At 44.4% G+C, this 15,747-nt stretch overlaps 1 protein-coding gene across 2 annotated transcripts in view; it reads left to right on the top strand.

The window, feature by feature from the left end:
* LOC119653564 overlaps window positions 1-15,747 on the top strand; it is a 277,399-nt gene that overhangs the window by 12,536 nt on the left and 249,116 nt on the right. For both annotated transcript variants that reach the window (XM_038058277.1, XM_038058278.1), the window contains exons 2-3: window positions 11,197-11,376; window positions 11,439-11,499. In XM_038058277.1, coding sequence (XP_037914205.1) covers window positions 11,197-11,376; window positions 11,439-11,499 — 241 coding nt within the window. The remainder of the gene's footprint in view (window positions 1-11,196; window positions 11,377-11,438; window positions 11,500-15,747) is intronic.

Here is a 15,747-nt window from a genome sequence, read left to right as displayed (position 1 = left end):
ATGACACCCCAGGGAGCTGGGATCTTTACTGTGATGTTCATTCTCTGATGTGTCTACTGTATGTAGCCTTATACACCAAATGATTCTAAGTATGTATACCGTCCTCATTGCTTAACTGGTTTATGCCAACTATTTGGTGAACGGAAATTAAATATCTGCATCACAACCACAGGAGACAAGGGAATAATCTGATAGTGAAAATATGCATACTATCAGTCCATGACATATTTTGGATAATTCAAATCAGTTCCACAGGGACAATAAAATTACCTCCTACAGAGGAGGCTTCATTGCTATTCCTTGCATGCTAGTTTACCTCCTTTGCTTCTTCTCAGGGTACTCAACCTCGGCACTTATCTACTTCCTCCTGCGACAGACTTACCTTTCACGAGCGAATAATCGCTCAGCAGGGGCACAACAACAGCCATCTCTTGCTGATTTGTTAACTGCCATAAACATTATTCCATTTAGCCATCATCCACAATACATATCCTTCGAGAAAATTACAGGACAACTTATAAAAACCTCGTGTACATATAAAACCTTCTCCGCTCACATCTCCCAGTCGTCCTTCAGTCCCTACTCAGGTTGCCTCCCGCGTCCCCCTACGACTCCAACTGGAATCCTTTCCTCCATCCACCCAGATAGTTTCTATCGTTACTGGTACCAGCAGCTATACTACTCGTAAAAACAAGGAAAATTTGATGGGATTTCAAACCATATTATTTTTATGATATTCGTAAAGTTTCGCCCGCTTGCAGTGAGTCCACGTGAATTTCTTATTTCATCCCTTATAGTCGTGCCAGGGCTAGGACTTTAATACACTCACGTTATTGGGTGGATGTTTGTGTCGTCGAAGTTGTCGTTTTAGATATAGATTGCAATAAAATGTGCGTCTATCAAAATTGTTTACCAGCCAAAGTTGATTGGATAATTTGTACCTAGGACATAAACATACATGAACCTGAACTTTGCTGAAGGACTACGGCAGCCTCTCCGGTTGAGGATGTAAGTGGCCTCTTCGGTGGAGGGATAAGAAGTGGCAAAGTGAAGTAGTAAAGGATAGTAAAGTGCTGTATCGATTTTCGATATTCTCGCCATATCATATTTTTTTCTTGAGCAAATCAGACTGCAATTAAGACACGTATCTTGAGATTAGCCAGTGAAGCGTTATTGATGTGAAAAAAGGGTTGCTGGCTTGGGAAAATGGATACGGTTTTAAATATTTTACCCCAGGGATAACCACCGTACTTGAACATTTTTATTCCTTGGATGTTCGGTCCTTGCAGAGATGTAGAGCTTCAATTCAAGATTTTGTGGCGACATATTCCCTGCCGTGAGGGGTTGACTTGATTTGCCCGCATAGCATGGTTTTCTCCGAAGTAAGCTTCAGATTGGCGTTGAGTTTGAGGATTTCAGGACATGCTTATGAACGCTCTGTCCAGTATAATATTTTTGATTATTGCCTTCAAGGGCTTATTCTTGAGATGGGTTCTGCAGTCGAAACAACTAGATATTTTCCGAAAGGTGTGGAGTTGTTTTTTCATGTCCTGGCTCTTTTATTCCAATTTTAGTGGCATTTCTTCTGGTCAGCGAAGTAGTTTTTTGTGGTGTTCGTTCCGTTGTTTGGTTTTAGGGTCGATGAAAAGATAAATATTGTATGTTATAAAAACATTGGTCACGTTGGGCGCTGTTTTATGAAAAAACAATATTAGCAGTGAAGAGGTTTTTTAGGGTAGGGAGGTGAAATGCATTTACGCACAAAGTTCAGAACACTTGCCTAAGACAAACTACCGGCCAAAACACCCGTCTGGAGCGACTAGGACTCTTAACCCGGAACCATTTGACACATTACTTCAGGCCTTTAGGCTTATTTAGTGTTGGAGCAAAACCCCGTGATTCAGGGAGCCTTATCTACCCTGGCATCTCTCCTATCGATCTCCCTATTTTTCGGCTTAAGAATGCCTTGAGTGTAATGTGCCGCTCGGCTCCGCGTGTCCTTCCTCTGCAGCATCGCTTCAATTATGGTGTCCGTGGACACTTGACACTCTTCCATCGAAAAGTGATGGCGATTGCACTCTCACCTTCTGCAGAAAAAAAAAAAGTGTGGCAGGTATCATCCACCACGTCCTTCAATATAATGACGTCGGGCGCTCGTGATTTCCTAATTGTGGGCAGGTAAGATTTGAAATACCTATGTCCGCTGAGCAGCTGGGTAATAGCCAACCTCAACGTGCTTTCGATTGAGCTAGGGCCGCACGCCTTTTCGAGGTATATAAACCTTCGCTCGGCAGCGATCGGAATAATTCCTGCTATCATCATTACTGTTGGCTCCGAGATGATACGATAGGTGGACGTAACTCATTATTTCGTTATTGTGGGAGTCAACCTATACTTCAGAACCGTAAAGAAGGCCGACCTGAATCATATTTATTTGCAAATGACGCCTGCTGGATAAATGGACCTCCGACATGGGACATCACCCGGCAAATCGCACACATTCTCTCCGCTGATTTGTCTGTGGTGTTGCGAATCTAGTCGAAAAAGCTCATCTTTGTGTCCATCATGATGCCAAGGCATTTCAACGCCGGCTTGGAAAAACCCATGGTTTCACCAAGCTGAATAGGGAGAACTGTGGGGACCCTCTCTTTGGTCACTGGGCTTCGGGTTTATCCAGAGCTAGGGAGAATATTCAGTCACCCATTTGCTTACTCGACGTATCACCATTCCCTGTCAAGTGTACGCTGAGCTTGCTCAACCGTGCGTGCTGAACTAGTCCTGCAACACCATCTGCATATTCGACTAAATACGGTTAATCAGGCATTTCGAGTTGTAGAAGAATATCATATAAGGCGTTCCAAAGGTCCAAGCTATTCTGCGCTGTCTTCCTTGGGACTCGTGGAGCAGGGTACAGTCCTTTAAACAGTCCCTCAATAACCACAAAAGATTTGCCAGTGCATTAAGCATATGGCAAAACCTCGTAGAATTGAAGGCGTTTTTTACATCTACGGTCATAAGGATTTTATGCCTTAGCCAGTTTGGCGCATCTCCTCAATCGCATTAATTGTGGAACCGCCCTGACCTAAAACCATATTGTATTGGTGAGTAGTCTCTAGCAGCACGTATTAGGTCAGCCAGTTTTGGCTTGATGAGCTTCTCAAGCAGCTTCTGCGCTATGCCCAACATATTGAGAAGATACCCTGACGGCGCCTCGAGGTTGCCTTTGCTATTGCTTATCAGTGCAAATCTTGCAACTTTCCTGGGGAAGGGAAAGACACCCTCTCTTAAACATACGTTGAATACTCTGAGTACCAAGTTCGGTTTGTATTTACAGACAAGTTTGAACACTTTGCTGGAAATACAATCCTGGTGCTTGCTTTGTCCTTCTTGGACAAGATCGCCTCCTCTAGTTATTTTCCAGTGAAGAGTGGGCATTACTCAGTACTCATTCCATCATCGACAGCGTCAGCTCGGATGGGATGGACAGGAAAAATGGCTTAAACGATTTCTTCCATCATCGCTGGTTGCATGAAACAGGGTGATCGATGGGCCTCGAGCATTTGGTAAACAGACTATACCCAAGGCCCCATGGTTATCTGTTAACGTCGTTGATTAACTGCTGCTAGCAATGTGCCTTCTGCTTGTAGATTTCGTGGCGGAGTTCCTTTTCCCCTCCTCTATATTCTACAGTCTTCGCATCTTGTACGCTGAGCAAACCTCTGAAGTCTCAGGCAGTTCCTTCGCAGGGTGTGAAGAGGTAAACCCAGGATAAAGTCCCCCCCATTTCCCCTGTCGTAGTCTCTGGGTAGTCAAAACGAAGTGGAAGAACTGTTTTCGAATAAGGTTTTTGGGCGTTGGATTATCAGTGATAACAATTGATACTGAATACTCTTCTATTGAGTCTATTCATCAAAATTAAGTTTTGCGTCTGTATATTGGGGATGTCGTACGGAAGGTTGCGGTTCTCACTGGTGGCAGCGGAATTTGTATCGTAATTTGACGTCGGAAACCAGTCGACTCAGCTGTGAATGGGTACCTGAGTAAAATTAGGGTAATAATCTAATAATGTTGACCACATTGCCTCCTATAGGGTACTGTAATCCTGTAGTGTACCGTTACGGTCTTGAATGAAGTGCTCTAACGCACTTCAAAGCCCTGATCCAATTGGATTGTTGCGACAACGATTATTATTATTATTACATTGGGGATGTCTGCCTTCTGGGGATATATCAATATTTTATATCATAACTCTTTGAAAACTGACAATCTCAACGTTCATCATCATCAACGGCGCAACAACCGGTATCCGGTCTAGGCCTGCCTTAATAAGGAACTCCAGACATCCCGGTTTTGCGCCGAGGTCCACCAATTCGATATCCCTAAAAGCTGTCTGGCGTCCTAGCCCACACCATCGCTCCATCTTAGGCAGGGTCTGCCTCGTCTTCTTTTCCTACCATAGATATTGCCCTTATAGACTTTCCGGGTGGGATCATCTTCATCCATACGGATTAAGTGACCCGCCTACCGTAACCTATTGAGCCGGATTTTATCCACAACCTGACGGTCATGGTATCGCTCATAGATTTCGTCATTGTGTAGGCTACGGAATCGTCCATCCTCATGTAGGGGGCCAAAAATTCTTCGGAGGATTCTTCTCTCGAACGCGGCCAAGAGTTCTCAATTTTTCTTGCTAAGAACCCAAGTTTCCGAGGAATACATGAGGACTGGCAAGATCATAGTCTTGTACAGTAAGAGCTTTGACCCTATGGTGAGACGTTTCGAGCGGAACAGTCTTTGTAAGCTGAAATAGGCTCTGTTGGCTGACAACAATCGTGCTCGGATTTCATCATCGTAGTTGTTATCGGTTGTGATTTTCGACCCTAGATAGGAGAAATTGTCAACGGTCTCAAAGTTGTATTCTCCTATCCTTATTCTTGTTCGTGTTTGTGTTTGACCAGTGCGGTTTGGTGTTGTTGGTTGATTCGTCTTCGGTGCTGACGTTGCCACCATATATTTTGTGTTGCCTTCATTGATGTGCAGCCCAAGATCTCGCGCCGCCTGCTCGATCTGGATGAAGGCAGTTTGTACGTTTCGGGTGGTTCTTCCCATGATGTCGATATCGTCAGCATAGGCCAGTAGTTGGGTGGACTTGAAGAGGATCGTACCTCTTGCATTCACCTCAGCATCACGGATCACTTTCTCGAGGGCCAGGTTAAAGAGGACGCATGATAGCGCATCCCCTTGTCGTAGACCGTTGTTGATGTCGAATGGTCTTGAGAGTGATCCTGCTGCTTTTATCTGGCCTCGCACATTGGTCAGGGTCAGCCTAGTCAGCCTTATTAATTTCGTTGGGATACCGAATTCTCTCATGGCCGTGTACAGTTTTACCCTGGCTATGCTATCATAGGCGGCTTTAAAGTCGATGAACAGATGGTGCAACTGTTGTCCATATTCCAACAATCTCAACGTTAGCTTATGGAATAATCAACAGAATATGTCATTTTTTCACCACGATGGACACATCATGGCACTGCACAGAATCTGTAAGAAGTATCTTCTTTTATATGATGATGGGTTCATTTAACAAAGATTATAAGTTGAAAATTATGGTCATTCAGATGAGCGTCGCAGAACAAAAAGCACTTTGCTGAGGTCTTAGTTAATATAGAATGTGGTCCCCCAACATTACATATTACCGAGACCTAGTTAAATCTGCATCATGTCGAGTACCCGGCCTGTTCGCATGGACGTCAATCACAAATCTCACGAGCCTAACCTCTACTGTACTTGGTTCCCCACGGTAGCTTTTATTTTTTCCCCCATGCGGTAAAAGTGTTCGTGCTCCAATTGTTACTTGAACATCTGAGGAGCCTACCTTTAAAAATATTTATTTGGTTGGTGTGATCCTTAGATAAAATACAGTAGTCTAAATTCCTTTGGCTTTTTTTTAGATCCTGGAGTCCTTGGTTGAAAAGCATGACTCCGCAAAAGGGTCAGCATTTACTGATGCGTTTGAAGTAAGATGTCACTGCTCATTGAGTGTCTCTACATGCGCCTTTTAGGCAAACGCAGCCATTCATGATGAAAGTAAGAATTTTCTGAATGATCACTGCAACTTCCTATTTCGCACCATCATATCTCAGGTTCTTAAATTATTCGATTGTCTAAAAAGTCTGTCCGCTGCAGGCTCGAATCCTGGTTTCAGTGGTGGTTCTTGCAGTTTTTGCTCGAACCGTTGCTGTAGATCTACAGATATGAACGTTTTGCTATCAAAAGTTAGTTTATAAGTGTAGGTATGGTTCGGTCAGTTTCGAGTGTCATGATCCGCCCGGCTTTGACCGCTTCAGCAATGCTTTGGCTACTTAGTCTCTGTATTTGTGCAGGCAGATTTCTATTATTATCTAAGTTTAACTTCGGTTACCAAATAACGCATCATTATTATCAACGGCGCAACAACTATGTGGTCTAGGCCTGCTTTGGTAAGGGATTCACGACCTGAAATTATTTGCCTCTGTTTCCTCTCCGCTGGACTGTGTTCTCTTGCAGTTCCACTTTGATAATTTGGTCCGTTGGTGTTCGGTCAACAAGCTAACGCTGAATGTCAGCAAATGCTATTGGATGTGCTATTCGCTTAAATCCTCCATAACATCCTTTTCCTATTCTGTTAGTGGACAACCCCTTTCACTACTGACCTGCTTCCAAGACCTGGATATAATATTCGACGACAAAATTTTTGGAGTACCCTTGGCGGAGCTCGACATTTACTTTCACTCCCCGATCCCGAGGCTATGCTAGTCCTACAATGCCCCAGCTTGGGTCCTTTGACTCTGTCTCCTTCTGTAGTTTTAAGAGTATAGTAAGCCTTTTAATTGCTCCTCCTTCTGAGGACAATATGTAATAAGGAATTTGCGATATGAAAACCAGCCTGCTCTCCGTCGATCAGCAGATCTCCAATAACTGCAGATACAGCGATAAATAGCTCCGTAGGGAGACCGTCACGCCCAAAGCCTTACTCCGTTTGAGTGCTTTGATGGCCGGAAGGATTTCTTTTCTGCTTGGAGGAACAGCCTGTATCTGCATGTTACAGTGACTAGTCATTTCATCCGCAACAGGAGGAACCTCCTCGGATATGATACGCTTACGACCAGTGACGAAATGTCCATTCCACTTTTTCAGCTGCTCATCATCGTGGATGAGAAGTCCACTGTCAACGTTCCTCACAGAATCATTGAAAAATTTGCGACTATATTGGCAGCCATACAAGGACTGTCTAAAGAAGTACAAGTCGGCCATCAAGACCGCCAAGATGCTGACTATTGTCAGAACATCGAAAGCACCAGTGAATCCACGAGGCTCAGCAAGTTTCTGTCCAAGGAACAAAAGTGTCCATCCTTTCTTAAAAATTCGGAAGGCTCCTGGAGGGAATCTTCTTGTGAACTGCTGGTTGAAACCCACTTTCCTACCAATGAGGAGGACTGTGAGTCAGAACCTTGCTTGGAGGGTTTGCGGCCACCCCAGCTGGGCGAGACTATCAAATCGGTAATTACCGAGGATAAGATCAGCTGGGCTATAAACAGCTTCTCCGCATATAAATTTCTAGGCCCAGATGTCAGCATTTCAGTCATGTTACAGAAGCTGAAGGAAAGGGTTGTGTCGTGGCTTGTTGAGATTTACCAGAGCTGCATCCCTCTAGGATACGTAGCACAGTCCTGGAGACATGCACGAGTGGTTTTCATACCGAAAGCGGGCAGGCATGGTCATGAGTCCGCGAAGGACTTTTGACTAATCAGCCTGATCTCTTGCTGAAGACCCTAGAGGGAATCGTGGACATCCACTTAAGGACGATTATGGAGAGAACGCCTTTCTCTAATTGCCAGCATGCTCTCCACGAGCACGGCACGGTTGAGCGGTCACTGCAGTACAAGTTGTATACCTTAGTGCCTTCTTGGATATAGAGGGAGCTTTTAACAACGTTAATACCAACGCCATCAAGGAAGTCTTGACCAGTATTGGATTGGAGGGGTATATTACGCATTGGATTATATCCATGCTAAGTACCAGGATAATCCACTCGATCTGGGAAGCAACCACTTGACCAGACTTGTGAACAGAGGCACGCCTCAGGGTGGCGCCATCTATCCGGTGTTCTGATTAATAGTAATCAGCGAAATTTTACGTATATTGGATAGCAGCGGTGTATGCCGACGACTTGGTGATATTAGTGTCAGGGATGTTTTCGTCTATTATGATCCACGTCATGGAAGAAGTGTTGCGAAGGGTATGTGTGTGGCATAAACCCAACCAAAACGGAACTAATGCTATTTACCACCAAGCCAAATATACCTGAACTCCACCTACCACGGCCGAATGAACAAAATTGGTTCTTTCCTCCAATGTAAAGTATCTCGGGGTAATCCTGGACCCAAAACTAAATTGGAGATTGAACATAGAACTGAGGGTTAAAAAGGCCTGTATAGCCTTCTATGCCTGCAAGAGAATCTTTGCAAAGAAAAAGGGTCTCCCTCTCTCCTAGACGAAGTACCTCGGGAAATCTGGGCATTCCCCACGGACTATGCTACACGCAAACTGAACTTCACGAGAAACTTTGCTGTGGACTTTCCAACCAGGGTAAAGTGGAAGACCGGTGGTGTGTTGCAAGTTTAGGACACAGTATTCTTTACCGATGGATCAAAGATGGTCTGTGGAGTCGGTGCGGGGGTTCTCTCGAATATACACACTGTATCCGAGTCGTATGGCGTCCCAAGTTTCGCCAGTGTATTTCAAGCGGAAGCACGGTTATATTGAAAATCTTTCGATAGCTGAAGCGAGATCCGAGCCCCAAGCCTAACACGCCAGGCTCGCCATACCCTACAATTCACCTTGCCGAACCTGCGAAGACGGAAGGGAAACCCTCATGCATTTTCTCTGCGATTGCTAGCTAGAGTTATGCTACGGACACTGGGTTAACCACTCGTTGGGGAGCTCAGAGGGGGACCTAGCTGCAGGGTGAGAGAGCTGCTTTCCTTCGTGAATACTACGGGCTGGCTGTGAAGATCAGAGCCGGCTGGAGTCTCCCTACTCTTATAACAGCAGTCACGGTCTTAGAAGTTTGTGGCATTAAAACGGCGCACCACGGCACTAATTTCAATCGTCGGAGCGGCCACTGATATCATTTTCTATGCATCATACAAACGGTCGATGTTGAACTTGTGTGGTCGTGGCTCCGCAACCCTGCGGGTAGTGGTGAAGACAACATGAAAACGACCGTAAACGGCTATTAGACGGTGACATCTTTCGAGGCCGATATCATCTCCTCTTTTGTTACGTACATACAGCTGACAACTCCTAAATCTGTTGTTGATCGCAAGGTGGTACATTTGATTGCTCGTGCGGAGTCGTTCAGTATTCTGGGGACCCCCCTGTCGTTGTCGAAGAGATCTATTTATGCGGAGCAGAAAAGTTTGCCTGTTCACCTGGGGTTTTGCAGGCGCAAGGATTGGTCCGCACCCCCGGCGTTAGTTTGCCGCTGGCACAAATACCATCCCCAGCGCCACACGTAAGTGCTTCCTGGCCACATTGTTGAAGGGGTTTTCTAGTTAGTCTGGAATATTCTGTTGCGCTTGTGCTACTGTTTCATCTTATCTTGAAATACATTGCATCTGAAAACGGTGGCCTTCTGCTGGTTTTTCAGGCGTTTGCTGTTATATTTTTCAACAATTGCTTGGCATTTAGTGAGATCCTTTTTATCCCGCTCATTAACAGTACCGGCTTCCTCACCATTTCGGGTTAGGAGTAGTATGGCCGGTACTGGTTACACCTAGCTCGACGACAGCGGTTTCCACGTTGGAAACTACTAGTTCGTCTGCTGCTTCGCTCCCGAAGGTCCCTGTTGTTGGTTTCAGCACAGCAATGTACTGTCTCCCGGCTGGATGCTAGCAGCTCGGCCTCCGACGATGCGCCTGATGGCAGCAGAGAAATAGATCCTTGTCGATTGGCTGAACGTGAGTGTGATCTACACACTCTTTGGCCATCCGAAGACAGTTTGCAGCGGCTACTGTGGGAGTTCTTGTGAGGCCTTGTCAAATTATACAACATTAACCTGAAGCATAATCCAAGTTTTGGTTGTTTATATACTCTTTGCCCGAATGTTCCTCTTTAGGAGGAGAGTTTTTTCCTGTTTCAGAGCCTTATTATAAGACAGGATAATATTTTTAATAAAATATCGAAAATATTTGCTTTCTCCCCCTTTCGGACTTTTCATTGAAAAGCGTCGTGATCTGAGGTGGTGATCTCATTCCCAAGGAGCTTTGCCTTGTTTCGCAGCATTTTTGACCCAGCCAACAACAGCTGGGAGCCTGACTAGGTTCATAGTGTCCCTTCTGGATGAATCCGTTTTCTCAGTATGAGGTCAGTGGTATCTATACTATCGGTTTTCCTTTTTCTCGCTTTTCCTGGTAGAACTGAGCAGAAGGTTGTGACAGGCAGTATTTAATCTGTAACTTCTGTTCTCGGTGACTGAAGTTTTGATCTGTTGTGCCTACCTCTTCTATTTTCAGGACGATTTGAGTAATAGTATCGCGGAAGGGCCGACTGTAGTTGCATTTCCAGTATCGCCCATTATGAAAGTTGTCGTACCCTTCTTTTTGGCACACTGTGCTGTAGGCACTCCATTTAAGATGAGATCCGAAGTCTGCTAGCTTTTATAAATTATAACGAGTAATGTCCATAAAGAGGGATATTTTGTCCTGGAATGGTGTTTTACGGACTCCGTTATCCTCTATGGCAGTTCCTCTAATTGTATTGGAATATCTGCTGACACTTTTCATTTTCCAAAGTGGTTTATTTAGTTTGGCCTGTTTAAGTCACTATCTTGGCGTCATTCCTTTTGCGTCACCCGAATTTCTAGGAAAGTCGGGACATTATGGCCACTTATCATTTCGTGATACCGTGGGTTTAAGGGGTTTATTTTTATTTCGAAACTCTTTGGATTATTTCCTTGTGCGTATGGTTACTAACCTACAAATTTTTTGGTATCTAATTCTCAGCTCGGTAATGATATTAAATCAATTTCATATTCTGGAGTCCTTTATTCCCGAGAAAGGAAGGAGAATTCGATACCAAGGGAGATTATGATTGACTTTTACTATGTACATAATTGCAATAATATAAAACTAATTAATTTTTTTATATTTGCAGCAAGTCGTTGAATTGAACGGTTATGTAATTATCCTAGTAGAAAGTCGCGATGGAAAAATCAAATTGTACGGTTCGCCGGCGGACAAGGATAATCTTGAAGTGGGAGATGAGATACTCGATATCAATGAACGAAAACTGGAAGACCTGAATCGGGCTGAAGTTATACGACACATACATGAGGTTTGTATATTTTATTTTATCAAAAATTTAATTTAATACTAATTTAGGTTGTTTTATTTTAGTGTATACAATCATGTATGGTAAAACTTCGAGTTAAACGACGGAGTGATTCGGTGCGATTGGGTAAGTACTTAAATAAGAGTTCGATATTATTGAAGCTTTGTTTTGTGCAGTCAAAAGAGTAAATTCCCGGATTTAGTAATCGAGCCAACTCTGTCCAGAGATCTATGTCAAAGGAATGTATGTGACTCCTTTTGAAGGTTCGCAGTATGCATCGATTACCTTTACTGTATCGTCAATATATCTTACAACAATAATTTTTTATGGGGCTGGGAATTTGGCTGCTAAAATAGTAGATCCAGCATCGAATTAAAAAAAAACTGCTCACGGAGGCCAATATCTGGATCATATTAGAGGTTTGTTTTCCTCAAATAGTAGTCGATAAGGATGCCTAGGTTATTTGGATATACCAGTTTCCAGTTGTTATCTAAATCTATGTTTAAAAGACACATGGAAATCACACCAGCTTTAATAATGCTCTTTTTATCGTGAGGAAAATCACATTGGCTGGGGAATAATCACTCACAACTGAAATAAGAACCCCGAGCACCAGGGCAGGTCTGTCAGCAAGATCGCCCCTTGTGTTCTCTCGGTGTTCTTTTTTATGCATTAGCTTTTTGGAGAGGTCGGTCCTACGAGGTAGGTGTTGACAATTCTTTGCAGACTCCCCAACAATTTTCAGAATGATTTGCTGGTAGACATATGAGTGATACTGAATCCTTTTGGTAGTGCAGAACGAAATTGTGTGAACACATGTCATTTACTGAGACGATAGTCTTAAGCTTTCAACTGCAGAGATAACAACCTATGAAATGTACAAGTCCAACAATGTTTGTGTTGAAACCGATGGCTATCTATATTTAAACCGCGTAGTGGCGCACATTGCCCTTGTTTTAAAGGCACCACTAGTTTTCCGTTGGAAAGCAGTCAGAGCTCAATGATGGTATTCCCAATAGTCTATGCAGAGTTCTATGTGAAGAATAGGCAGCAACGTAGGAAACAACCCATGCCACCATGTTTTCGTATCAATTATACTGGCTAGAGAGAGATTGCTTCCACATTCAGTTCCACAGAGTTCCCATTGGATCGAATAAATAGGGAAGTTCCTTTGTACAGGGCATGCTGCAATTGGTTAATGCAGGGCAAGCAGACCCTAGCCGCAAAAAAAGTCGGAACGGCTGGTTTGACGATGAATGTAAGCTAGCAACGGAACGGAAGAATGCCGCATACCGAGTAATGCTGCATTCTCAAAGAACGCGGGCACGCGCAGAGACTTATCACGAACTCCGTCGAGCGGAGAAGCGATTTCACAGACGGAAAAAGGAAGCCTGGGAGAACCAAGAGGTCTGTGAATTCGAAAAGTACAGGGAACAACCGCACCTGCCGCGGAAGTTTTACCAACAAGTCAGCAGGATGAAGCCTTATCATCATCAACGGTGCAACAACCGGTATCCGGTCTAGGCCTGCCTTAATAAGGAACTCCAGACATCCCTGTTTTGCGCCGAGGTCCACAAATTCGATATCCCTAAAAGCTGTCTGGCGTCCTGACCTACGCTATCCCTCCATTTTAGGCAGGGTCTGCCTCGACGCTCATAGATTTCGTCATTGTGTAGGCTACGGAATCGTCCATCCCCCTAAAATTCTTCGGAGGATTCTTCTCTCGAACGCGGCCAAGAATTCGCAATTTTTCTTACTAAGAACTCAAGTTTCCGAGGAATACATGAGGACTGGCAAGACCATAGTCTTGTACAGTAAGAGCTTTGACCCTATGGTGAGACGTTTCAAGCGGAACAGTCTTTGTAAGCTGAAATAGGCTCTGTTGGCTGACAACAACCGTGCGCGGATTTCATCATCATCGCCATAGCTGTTATCGGTTGTGATTTTCGATCCTAGATAGGAGAAATTGCCAACGGTCTCAAAGTTGTATTCTCCTATCCTTATTCTTCCTGTTTAACTTGTGCGGTTTGATGTTGTTGGTTGATTCGTCTTCGGTGCTGACGTTGCCACCATATATTTTGTCTTGCCTTCATTGATGTGCAGCCCAAGATCTCGCATCGATCGCCGCCTGCTCGATCTGGTTGAAGGCAGTTTGTGCGTCTCAGGTGGTTCTTCCCATGATGTCGATATCGTCAGCATAGGCCAGTAGTTGGGTGGACTTGAAGAGGATCGTACCTCTTGCATTTACCTCAGCATCACGGATCACTTTCTCGAGGGCCAGGTTAAAGAGGACGCATGATAGGGCATCCCCTTGTCGTAGACCGTTGTTGATGTCGAATGGTCTTGAGAGTGATCCTGCTGCTTTTATCTGACCTCGCACATTGGTCAGGGTCAGCCTAGTCAGTCGTATTAATTTCGTCGGGATACCGAATTCTCTCATGGCCGTGTACAGTTTTACCCTGGCTATGCTATCATAGGCGGCTTTAAAGTCGATGAACATCCATCGCTTGCCGCAGAGAGAAAATCTGATCTGATCAATGATGTTCTGGGCGTATGGGGCTATCCGGCCTAGCAAGATAGCGGAGAATATTTTATAGATGGTACTCAGCAACGTGATACCTCTATAATTGCTGCACTGTGTGATATCTCTCTTTTTATGTATGAGACAGATAATGCCTCGTTGCCAATCGTCAGGCATTGATTCGCTGTCCCATACCTTGAGCACAAGTTGATGAACCACTTGGTGTAACTGGTCGCCTCCATATTTAAACAAATCGGCTGTAATCCCATCGGCTCCTGGCGACTTATGATTTTTTTGATGAAGCCTTATACACCTCGATATTCACCTTGTCAAGACAAAGAGGGAAATCTGGTTTCCGACAGAATGGGCATATGGGAGCGATGGGTTGAGTACTTTGATGAACTACTGAACAACCAGAACATCGGCGAGTTGGAGTTACTGCATTCCCATCACCAAGTATAGGAGAAACAGTCCGTGCAATTCATTCGGTTTTTGATAGCAGCATCAGTCAATGCTGCTGACACCTCAATTGCTGGTTCTGGTTCGGGCATGGAGAAAGTTGAAGCCTCTTTTGCTAAGGCGTGCGAGATTTCATTATTATCTACACCACAATGACCAGGTACCCAGAGTAATTCCACCGTATTGAATCTAGAAACAGAGTTCAACCGATTTCTATATTCCTGCATGATTTTTGAAGTGATCAAATTACTACTCAATGCCCTCAATGCTGCTTGACCATCGCTACAGATTGCGATGCACCTGCCCTTCAACCGCTCGTCAATCATCGAGGTTGCCGCTTTCAGGATCGCATACACGTCTGCCTGAAAGACCGTTGTGTATTGTCCCAAGAGAAAAGCCCGCTTCTTGCTTTTACTCGAGAGGTAGACTTCGGTTCCAGAACCTTTCTCGCTTCTGGAGCCATCCGTGTAGAAGATATCAGTATATCCTGACACGCATTCTTCTGGTTCATCTTAGTTTTCTTTTCGTTTCAAGATAACATCATATCTTCTACCAACCAGAGGTATGGGGATCCAAGAATCGGAAGACATTGCGCAAACTAGATTCAGGTCTCCCAAAGCCAAAGAAGAGAGCTTAAGCGTGTATTGGCAAATTTTACAGTTCGTATAGTAGTGAGGTCGATCAGCATACTCCACAGTTGTGGCAAAAGAAAGCACAACTCCTTGGGGCAGCCCTTCTTTGCTTTTTCTGTTAGACAACGATCGACACCCACCTCAGCGCAAGGTAATCTCTGCGTTAGCATAGCATGGATCCACTTAATTAAAGCATCATCAACACCATGCGCTCTGACGGAATCAAAAAGCCTCTTCATTGTTCACGAACACTCCCCTCGCGTACTCACCATTCAGAGTTGTATCCTCTATCTTTGTATTCAAAGAATGAAGAGCAGACTCACAGGACTTTTCACCACCAACACGCTTACCAGGTGTTGGTTTTCATTAAGTGGATGCGAACTAAATGCGTTCCCACGAATGTGACGCTCAACTAGTCTCTTCAAACCTTTCAACAAGAATGAAGTCAAGCTGATCTGTTTGAAGTTCTTTGGATTAGAATAGTGATCTTTCCTAGGTTTCTGTTTGAAGGCTACCTTAACTTTTTGCCATGAGGAAGGCACGTAGCCCAGAGCAAGAGACCCTCGAAAAATATTTCTTGGAGGTTGTTTTAAGTGCTCCCTACTCTCCTTTAACATTGGTGGGTAGATCCATCCAGCTCGTGAATGTACCGTTGGGTTTTCTAAGCGAGTCCAACTTGGCCGATTCATCCCTTATAAGGACTCTGCACATCGTTGAAATCTTTCTTTCGCCTTCCAGTCTTTCGCCACAGTACGCTCGAAA

Source organism: Hermetia illucens, chromosome 4 (assembly GCF_905115235.1).
Source record: "Hermetia illucens chromosome 4, iHerIll2.2.curated.20191125, whole genome shotgun sequence".
In the NCBI taxonomy this organism is placed as follows: Eukaryota; Metazoa; Arthropoda; class Insecta; order Diptera; family Stratiomyidae; genus Hermetia; species Hermetia illucens.
This window is presented reverse-complemented; position numbering and strand designations above follow the sequence as displayed.